This window comes from Barbus barbus (genome assembly GCF_936440315.1).
Source record: "Barbus barbus genome assembly, chromosome: 12".
Classification (NCBI taxonomy): Eukaryota; Metazoa; Chordata; class Actinopteri; order Cypriniformes; family Cyprinidae; genus Barbus; species Barbus barbus.
Window position 1 is genome coordinate 18,163,717 of NC_136740.1, and position 11,439 is coordinate 18,175,155.

The window sequence follows — 11,439 nt, forward strand, 5'->3', positions numbered from 1 at the left end:
AATACAGTAGAAGTCTACGGTAACCAAAATATCTACTATAACAAAATGGTTAACAGCGTTCTTCAAAAAAAAAAAATCTTTTGTGTTATGATGAAAATAAGTCAAACAGGTTTGGAATTGCTTTTAAACTATGTGAATAGTATCATTTTGTAGTTTGAAAATGGAGGGAAAACGCTGAAAAAACAACACCCCCCCTACTGTTTTTCCAAAAATAACCACAAGATAAAGTCAAGATCAATTTTTATTTTAACTATGGATTACATTGACGAGAGTGATGTAGAAGTTTTCACCATGAAGTTTACAGTGGTAATATACGGGAGAGAAAACAGATTTCACAGTAAATGAACTCATTTTCAGCAGTAAGAAAAAAAGTGTTTGAAAGTTTGTTGTTTTGTAGAACATCAGTTATATGTGATATGAGAACAGTTGGGCCTGTAGATAGGGCGTACGTGTTATTTAATAAAAATATTATTAGGCTATATTTTCAGAGTGACATATTTTTTTTCTCAAACATAGTCAGTGGGGTAAAACGCCGCCATGGGGCAATGGGCAATTACTGTAGTTATTCTGTTCTGAACATCAAATCCTTTGTTTTTCCATCAAATATATTCTAACGAGTTAGTTGAATCAAAATATTTTGATTTTATATTTAAATTGACCAAGTTAGCATCAGCTAACAATTCTTTTCAAATAGGCTATTATAATTTTGGAATCCATAATTATTGATTATATTATTTTTTTTATTTTAAGCTAAAACTGCATTTACTCTGATTTTGCTGTAAATGTTTAAAGCAAATTGCTTTGTTTGACTGGGGGGCATTTTACCCCACGCATGGGGGTGTTTTGCCCCATAGATGGGGTAAAACGACCCCTTGGTACAAATAAAATTTTTGTTAAAAATCTAACAACATGAAAACTCTGTACATGTTTCAAACTTGGTTTATAATTTATGTCAGTGTCACCAAAACTATGATAACTTTTCTGAACACATTTAACCTTTGTTTTACAGAAACAAATGTGCACAGTCCTTAAGGAGGCGTTTCCCCCCACTCTACCCTACATCAAGTTCAGACCCCGGCAAAATGTTCTCATTTTATCCAGACAAACATGACAACAGTACACATTTTCAGCTGTCTTTCATAGCTTTATTAAAAAGTGCAGTATGTGTCGTGTTCAAATTGTCTTTTTTTCCAATTAGAGCGAGAATTCACAGTAAACTTGTCTGAATGTATGTAAGCTGCTAATGATGTAGGAGATTGTATGACAAAATGTTTAAAATCCCAATCGTTCACAGTCCTTCACTATGCACACTCATTGTTGCATATCCTCTAACACTGTCAATGTCAAAATTTCAGAAGTATATTAAAATATAACAAACATATTGTTCCTTGATCACTGGCAAACAATGTCTCCATTCATGCTACATAACATGATTATCTCTGGCCGGCACACGTCAAAAATTAATCGCTTCACTCCTCCATGTACATTTCCTCATATACCTTAAGGTGAATAAAACAACGTATTTAAAACTAAATACCTTTCTAAACATCTTTACGTGTTGCTCTTCAGTCTGCTACACAAATGTTATTACAGGACATTTTCAAAGTATGCCAAATAATTAACAGCAAACAATCACACACTAACTGGTGTGATCCAAATCTTTCTACACAAGCAGCAATCAGTTCTTGGACTATTTGTAAATGTTACAATGGCATGAAGTCCTTGGTATAGACAGTCTTCGATTCCCTGGAATGAAAACCAAATGACTCTGTCCTGGACTGGTTCTGTTCCTGATCTAAATGGCTCAGATGAGGCTGTTTGCTGGCATGCATCATCAAATACTTAGCTGGCAGTGCTGGCTAACTGGAAGGCAGTGATTTTCTATGAATACTTTGCATGTATGTTTGTGCTGTAGGGCAAATTATGTACTGCTGTGAGTTGCGTAGTCAGTCACAGGCATTAATTTACATCACTCTGAAATCCACAGCCTTAATAAATGTTAATCAGAACTGTAATATACTAGAAAACACTGGATAGCAGGCAACTACAAACAGCAGAGCACCTCTACTGAGATTTGGCAAAACATATTCCATTGAATAGAACGAGGCAATTCACTTCTCCGTAGAGTTCTGTAGTGGGACATAGTGTGTCATGATATGTGCCACTGTAGAGATACGGTCACAGTTATCATTGTTCAGCAAGTTTTTGTTGGTGAAATTCAGTCATTTCAATGGGAATCATTTTGTTTTGTAATTTCATGTGAGGCCAAAAGATTTCCCCACACAGATTTCGTAAAGGGGTTAAGTTTGGACAACAGAAAGCTGCATGGTTTGACAGTGATATAACATTTATTTTCTTGAAAGCAAAATTTAAGTGAAAGTTCACTAATGTGACTGCACTTTAAATATACTGAATATTAACATTAATTTGGCTCAGATTTGATCAACTATTGTAGGCTATACCTACCATAACATACCATTTGAGGTTTCTCTATTCTTTCATCAAAATAAAATATATTGTAATATATAATAAGAGTGTGTTTGACTCTCTCTCCTCTATATGAGAATCATTGCTTGTATGTAGCTGAATATTAATCCACAGTCCAAATACCTTTCTAGTATACGTAGATTGAGGATATTATAGAATTGCAATTTATTGCTGCCTGTTTCTAATACTGTTAAGTTGGCACACAGTCGTGCTATAGTGGCTCCATAGTTTGTTGTATTCATTTCTTCTCTCAGTGACACGGCTTCACTGGTTATGGTGTGCCCATTAGCAGGTAGAAGGTAAGAGCAACGATGAGGAGGAGGCAAAAGGGAGAGGAGAATGTCTGATAGGCTGTGGCAGGCATGAAAATGTCCTCATATTTATAGATGCTAATCATGCGATCTGACACTGGTGGGGAGTCAATGTCATGCCTTGTGATGGAACCTGAGAAGAAAAACAGAACAAGATCCCAGATACAAGACTTGTATGAACTACTCTTTTAAAACCAGGCTGTATATCTTTACCTTGAATGGCAGGTCCCCAAGCGAACAGATAGTACCAGCTGAGGTGCAGGTCCACCAGCGTCTCCTCCCGAGGCACATGAAGAGGCCGTTTGAAGCGGCACGTGACACGGTTGTTTTCAAAGATGCCCTCCTCATCCCGTGCCGGGTTGAGCTTGATCTCTTTGGCCCACTGGCCCACGTTGTAGAAATGATGTATCCGTACACGTCCGTTATCATCATGAACACAGCCCATGACATCATCACCTCCCTACAACAACAATATTATTGCGTATTTCTTAGCAGGCGTTCACACCATATATATATATATATATATATATGTAATCCCTCTCTCCTTACCATTTTTTTATCAGAGGAGAAACCGACAGCAACCCATCCATCAGTGTCTGCACTCATCTCAAATTCCACATCTGTGCCAATGCGTCTGAAACTCAGGAAGTAGTCACAGGTCTGTGCGTCACAGCCTGGTTTGCCGTATCTACAGCAACAGAAGAGAGACAAAGTGATGACTTTTTATTTTTGGGTGAACTTACCCCTGCATGAACAATCTTCAACACAGACCTACAAAGATCCACGATGTGCATGCATGTATATTTCATGTATATATTGTGTACTGGACTGCAGCTTGACGGCATGCAACACACAGTTTTGATGCCACAATAATAACCCATTGTTCATAAATAAAATGTAACCTTTATTCCATGCACTCACCTGATGCATCCTTTGGTTATTCCACAGTCGCTAACTTTGATGCGGGCAAATGGGTCTACAGGAGGTGCAGTTGGGAAGGGGTAACCTATACGAGACATTAGACAACAACACACTAATCAACTGGTTTCAGCTGGTCCTACTACTAAAATAATAATTAATGATGTCATATATTTGCATGTTCCATTTTAATTGTACTTAATACATTGTAATGCGCGAGGGACAACTTAACCTTAGCTTTGGGTAAAGTTCTCGTAATATAGTATGTTGCGTAATACTTTTTTCAGACAGAAACACACACACAGACACACAATGGTAATAAACAATCCCCCGGTTTCACAAACAAGGCTTAATCCTAGTCCTAGACTAAAATGTAAGTCTTAACTGTTTCAACTGAAAGAAACTTTAAGAAAGATCTTAAAATATATCAGAGCCTTTGTTTTGTCTCAAAAAGCACACCAGTAACGTTTTTTCCTAAGGACGTTTATGATTAGTACTTAAATGTCCTCATTGAACTATGGCCTAATCCTGGTTTAGTCTAAGACCTGTCTGTGAAACCGGGCCAATAAGTTACACTGTCTTGCTTTTTTTTCTTGTTATTTTCAGCACTGATAATAATAAGAAATGTTTTCTTAAGCACCAAATCAGTGTATTTGAATTATTTCTGAAGGATCACGTGACACTAAAGACCAGATCATTAAAATCTTACCAAACCTTTGAATGGTAGTGTATGTTCTAGTGTTTTGTACATTATACATCATACTGTATATTCACACCATCCAATCGTGTTACATCGCTGTACCCACAACACCGGAACAGTCATGTGGCAATAAGGGTTTCTATTCTATTCTACTCTTTTTGATGTGTTGCGACTTTATGAATCACTGTCTGAGTATCTGCAGTTAATTAAAAAAGAAGATTACAAAATAGGGGAGTTGGGAAAGCCTGTGGGTAAGTGGGCTGGATGTGAGTTTCACAGGCATTGGGGGTGCTGACCAAGGTGCTGACGTTGTACCATATGAATGCACACAATATATTAGCGAATCAAAACCAATCTCTTATAAAAGTATTGCTAATAACTATCACCAACAGACAATACTAAAAACCTAATTAATAGGCCTGTGTTCGAATGAGGGCATCAGACGGTTACCATTTATTGCATGTATTCAGTGCTCCTAAGAACTGGACTCATGTATACTGAGTGAGAAACAACACAAAACCAGCATTCATGACTTCAAATCAAGCGCTATCGTTTTATTCCATCGTACCTTCGTCGGACAGGTATCTGGACTCGAGGAACTCAGACGCGAATGTGCTGTAGGAATCCTTATGGGGTTCTTCATGCCCCGGCTCTCCGTGTTCTCCATGGCCGGCCCGCAGCACATTATCATCGGTAGGGTTGGCAGAAACCGCATCCAGCAAAACAGAGATCTGCAGCAGCGGATGCAGAAGAAACATGACTGGATGCGTTGGACCTAATGATACGATAATTGTTATTGTACGCGCGAAGACACTCGGGGCTGATTTACTAGTCGTCGCATTCCATTACTGATGCTTAGACTGATACCAAACAATAAAATGTAGCTAATTAAATCGCTTTCATGATAAAACGATTCGGTTGGTCCGCGGTGGAGGGGGTGCTGAGAGACGACAGGCTCGGGTGCCTCTAATGAATAGGGCCAAACCAATCCGCTTATGGTGAGATCACCGATAGTGATGCTGCTTGATAATGATACGGCGCTCGGTGATAATGTCATCTGTATACACTATTTAGCAATAATATTTCTTTATTTATTATTACATTATTGTACATTTTCTGAATCTATTGGACCGTCGCACACTGATTTGACACACTGTGTCTCCCCTCTCTGGTCGTGTTTTCTTCGCTTTGCACGTCAATCGATAGAGTCAGTCGTTCCAATAGCATCGCACTACGTGTGAAAATCAAATGCAGTCTCAGACACACTGCATACAGTGTGAACGTTTAAAGGGAAAAGAATGTAAAAATGCTACAGTAAAATATTCTAATTGGTTAAATGTAAGTTCTAAACGTTTTTATGTTAAATTTTTAAAAAGACATAAACAGGCCTAATTCTAATTTAAAATATTGTAAACTGGGTTTCTAGTCAAATATATGAATAAACTTATCATTCACAGTCTAAAAAGGTATTTTTACCTACATTTATACGATAAAATATTGTTACAGTGTGGAGTAAGAATCACTTTATAATTTATGTCAAAAAAGTTAAATATTTTAGTTCTCAGTTATGTTCCATTATATGTCGTTTAGTTCATGTTTATATGATTTTTAGTATCTTTATTTATTTGTTTATTTATTGTGGGTAACAATTTTCAACAAGTTTGGTAAAGTTTTTTTATTTTGTTATTGGTCAGTTGCTGCAGAGCAAATTTAAACGAACTAAACGTCATCATGTGACTTTTCTTTCCATCAGATATATTAGTATACCTTTACAGTAACAAACAGATTGTAGTAGGTTTGTATATAATATTATAAAAATGTAATGATATACAGGCCTAGGTGGTAGCCTACTAACGTATATAACCCTTTAATCTTCTTGGAACGTTGTGATTGAATTTATTTTTTGGTAAAATTCTGGTAACCATTCTTGGATTTAAGTTTTAAATTTTTTTAAGTTTTTATTTTTAAAATCTTTTTAAACCAAAAAGCTTTCGTGCTTTTCACACTGACAGTGGGGGAGAACGTAAACCTCACATTAACCACAAGATGGCAGTGTTTAATTTCTAAACAGAAAAGATGTGGCGACGGCTTCATTTGATGAGGTTAATATACTGCACCATGAATCTACAACTTTTGAAGTTTGCAGAAATATGGGGAATTATGATGTTTATACAATACTGAAACTATTTACATTTAAATTATCCTTTTAATTTTGGTCACACTGAAACAGATTTTGCTTGTATTATAATTTGCACCATTTTTTCCTTCTCATGTTTTAAGCCCCTCTGTCACATCACTCACAGTTTTAAGAGATTACTTTTTCTGGCCATTATCTGAGTAATATGGTGGAACGTGATTCAAGATTATGACTAAAGACACTAAAATCAGTAGCAAGTTTTGTAGCAAGCAAATCAGTTTGCCACCAAGTACAATTACAACCACCACACCAACAGAAAACAATAAACTGATGTCTCAGTAGTGCCGATCTTTCATGTTAAATCATGTAATCTGTTCTTGGAAAGAGAATGTCTAAAATGAAGACCACATGAAAGGAGATCACAAGGCTTGTTGAGTTACAAAACTGCAGCTGATAAAGATCAAGGATAGAGCAATGTTTCAAAAACAGAATGGAACATCCAAAACAGAAGCTCTGGAAACTGTTTAAAAAAAGCTAATACTAGCCAGAGACATAGCTCAGACACTATATGCTCTCTTCTCTGAAGAGCCATCGAGAAGGTGCTCACAACTGCAGAACATAAGAGACCATAAACAGATACATGAAGAGCTAAAAATTAATCATACTGGAAAAATGTATGAGAGAGAAACTGAAAACAGAAGAGCAGTTCGAAAAAGCAGACAGGTTACATCAACAAAGGTCATTTTTATGGGTTATAACAAGTAATAGATCCATAGGTTAACAATTGCTCATTACCTCTAATAATACTGGCCATGTGAATCTTAATAGTCATAATATAATATAGCATAATATAATATAATGACTATTAAGAATAACACTGCCAGTATTATTAGAGGTATTTACAGTATACTCATATCCATTTCTCACATTCACATTGTGCAGTTACAGATGTCAAGTGACACTATAGCCACAATTTACAGCTTAAAATTCACCCCTCCAAGGTGTCCACTTAAACGCAGACACTTCTAAATCAATCTCTCCTATTTTCTCAGGATACGGCCAATTACCCGCTGCTTAGCAGGACTATTAAAGTCTACCTAAATCAGCTTTAATAGCCCTATTCCATCAGCACACATATACACACTGATATATAGACGTGCTCTCATACACACATACTGTGTCATGTAGTTATAAGATTCCATCCTCCCCCATTGGCCACGCCACCATCCCCCTCCTGCCATCACACAGGCGTGATCACTCTGTGTCTAATAGCCTTACCCAATTATGGCCACAGTGCTAGAGGAGAAAGGATGATGAGATCCCCTAACATGTTAATGAAGAACCTACGGCATACCTGCCTTATCTTAATAACCTAAAACACACACATACACTCTCACACTCACACACAGAGCAATCCGCCAAATGTCAATTGTGTGTCTCCTGGGTATGTGTGTGAGAGCGTGTGATTGACACAGAGACAATGGCCGCAGGTCCCATTCATAAACGCAGAGGGGAGACGAACTGATGGAGGGAAAGGAGGAGAGAAAGAGGTAGAGAGACGAGTATTCTAATGTTACAATGGAACCTGCTTGACCACAGAGTCTTAAAAACAAAACAGTATCTGCAAACTAACATAATATTCATTTGACATTTTCAAGAAAGACTATTGGCATGTTGTGCATTTTAACATAAACTAAATTTTAACACGCAGTGCTGATAGCAAATTATGTCTGATTTTCGCTTGTTAATTAACATATTCAAAAAGATAGTAACATTAACAGTTTGTCTACTTTAAAAAAGTGATGGCAACAAATTTGAATGGCTTTTTAAATTTGAATTCATTTATGTAATTATTCAATGTAAATATCACTAAAATGTCAAGCTGCCAACTTAAAATTTTGTCGTCATTGAAGAAGTATTTAAGGTATCGAAACGAATTCTACGCAGAAGGTTCCCTTTATTTGAACAGTTTTAAATGTGATATTATGTGTACATCAGAATACATGTCGAGGAGAGCAAAATGCTTGCAATTAAATCAAGATGCAATGGAAGTATCTTTTCTTCTGTTTTGTGATGCACATCCAATTGAACAGGATTATCATAAAGGACCAAATTTGACTTGGACTTATTTTAGTTGTAAAGGAGGCAGATCTGAATGGAAGCTTGCAGTTGACAATAAGAAAAGGGCATGATTTAATAAATGTACAAATTTGGTAATTGACTAGAGAAGTCTGGCCGTCATACGTGACCAAAGAGAAGAAAATTCAAAGTAATTTATAAAATTGATTTTTTTATTGCTTTTAAAGGAGATACTCAAGGAAACACGCAAACTTGGCAAACCAGATTCACATCTCACCATGTGTGAACGCCTGCTGAACTGTGTTAAACCAGGCCAGTTTCACCTCCAGGGCTTTCTTTTATTCCCACATTACATATATTTTACAGATACTATTTGAGTGCGAACACACACCCTGAAACACTTCATGGTTATTGACAGAAAGAAAAAGGGCCCTATTAGTCCTGAGAGAGCTTGTGTGTGAGGCTTCATCTTAACTTGTCAACAGTCCTTACTTACTGTCAACAGAGCAAGCACTGGTGACATACCCATCACTCGTTCCCTCTCTTCGAGTCTAGTGCACTGAACAGACACGCACACATCCGGAAGGATCGATAGGCGTCTGTGTTGCCCTCTGAAGAAGGGACTGTCTGCCACAGCCTAATCTCCGCGTCCCCGGGAGCACATTATGGGCACGTGCCGTGTGTTAACCCATTAATCTGGCGATGGTCGGATGCGTTATGTTCCCTCTCCCACGGGACTGTGTTGTGGTGATAGATTGAGCTCTATGTGTGTGCGCACACAGCAAAGAGTGATCTTCTTAGTTTGAGCAAATAGAGATCGAGGGCGAGCACTAGTGAGCTTTCCGTTTCTCCCTTTGTCTCTCTGTCGCTCATTTGGAGTCTGGTCACAGATATCTCCGCTTTGTCTGACTGCCGCTTGATTGCTATTTGATCCTCGAGCGATCGCTGCGTTTCTCTCGCTAGCTCGTCCCGTCAATCTGTTTGCTTTACGCTATTTGTTTCCGTGGTTATACAGGTGTACTTAGCTAATCTGATTGGTTTGACAGAGGCTATTGGAACACAAACACCCGCGTGTTCCAATCAATAGTGTCATTAAACGTGAATTAGTGCTAACTCAATCAAACTATACCCAGTTTAGCACCGATCTCGGTCGTTTACCATGGTTACCCGTGCGGATCTTTGTGAATCGCAGCAGGAGCTGTCCGTCACTCTGGCTGCCCTCAGGATGGATGACAAGGGATGATGGAAGGAGTCTCCATGGTCTTCTCTAACATATCCAATAGTACATTTTTGCGGAACACCTTCAGGAGAAGAAAATAGTTTTATAAAATCAAAAAGAAGACAACATAGAATGTTGAACATAGAAAAGCTGTCTAAAAGTGAAGTGAAGTGACATACGACCAAGTATGGTGACCCATACTCGGATATCGTGCTCTGCATTTAACCCATCCAACATGCACACACACAGCAGTGAACACACACACCGTGAACACACACCCGGAGCAGTGGGTAGACATTTATGCTGTGGTGCCCGGGGGAGCAGTTGGGGGTTTGGTGCTTTGCTCAAGGGCACCTCAGTCGTGGTATTGAGGGTGGAGAGAGTGCTGGACATTCACTCTCCCCACCTACAATCCCTGCCGGCCCGAGACTTGAACCCGCAACCTTTGGATTACAAGTCCGACTCTCTAACCATTAGGCCACGACTTCCCCCCCAAAATCTAGATTTTTTTGTTACTAGAATTCTCTCTCTCCATCAGGAAACAACTGTTTTTCATTTGATACTTAACGAGACATGTAAACTGCAGGAGAAAACAGTAAGAAATGAACAGTTAAAGTTCACCCAAAAATGAAAATTCTGTCATTAATTACTCACCCATATCTCGTTCTCAACCCGTAAGACCTTTGTTCATCTTTGGAACACAAATTAAGATATTTTTGATGAAGTCCGAAAGCTCTCTGACTCTGCATAGACAGCAACACAACTGAAATGTGCAAGGCCCAGAAAGGTAAGGACATCGTTAAAATAGTCTATGTGACATCAGTGGTTCAACTGTAATTTTATAAAGCTACGAGAGCACTTCTTGTGTGCAAAGAAAACAAAAATAATTACCTTATTCAACAACAAGACTATTGAACTACCAAGAAACTGATTTTTAAAAAGGGAACTTCTTAACAGTGGCTCATGTCCTAGAAGACTATGAATGGAAATGACTCCTTGTCTCTAACCTGCTGGAGACAATATAGTTATTTAAGCAAGAATTATGCAAAAATGAACATTATTACTTGCACAATTATTACATTGTTACTTGCAGTAGCAATGCAATAATCAATATAAATGAGAAGCAATGAGAAAAATGTTAAATAAGTGTAAAAATTAAAAAGTTTGCTTTTAAGAAACCTATTCTTCAATTTTGACCAGTAACAAAGTGCTACAAAGCATGACAATACTATAATAACATTTTTCTTTTATTGTTGCCATGACAGGATACAACATGACCAAAAGTATATGGTCACCTCTTCATGTGTCCACCTACTTTAAGGCTTTTATTTTTTTTTGGTGTTGGTGTGTGTGTGTGTGTGTGTGTAAAGTATGCAACCACATGTTCTTAATTCAGCAAGCATAAACTGCATTCTGTGTGTGTGGATTTGATATATTAGGTTTTAGACACAAGCCCCCCTGCTCTGCCTCGTGGACAGATTCCCCTAATGAGAGACCAGTGCATTTGTGTACTAACATCATTACTGTAATCACAGACACTGATGAGGTTATCATTATCATGATGTTTATGGTCGCACACACAAACAGT

At 37.9% G+C, this 11,439-nt stretch overlaps 1 protein-coding gene across 1 annotated transcript; it reads right to left on the minus strand.

Annotated features, from left to right (window-relative positions):
• Positions 1 to 1,127: 1,127 nt before the first annotated feature.
• LOC306878174 (DOMON domain-containing protein FRRS1L-like) lies at positions 1,128 to 5,384 on the minus strand. Its single transcript, XM_079430354.1, has 5 exons — positions 4,985 to 5,384; positions 3,720 to 3,804; positions 3,348 to 3,486; positions 3,012 to 3,258; positions 1,128 to 2,931 (listed from the first exon to the last, which is right to left on the minus strand). The coding sequence occupies exons 1-5, from the start codon at positions 5,172 to 5,174 to the stop codon at positions 2,759 to 2,761; spliced, it is 834 nt and encodes a 277-aa protein (XP_079286480.1). The 5' UTR covers positions 5,175 to 5,384; the 3' UTR covers positions 1,128 to 2,758.
• Positions 5,385 to 11,439: the final 6,055 nt, after the last annotated feature.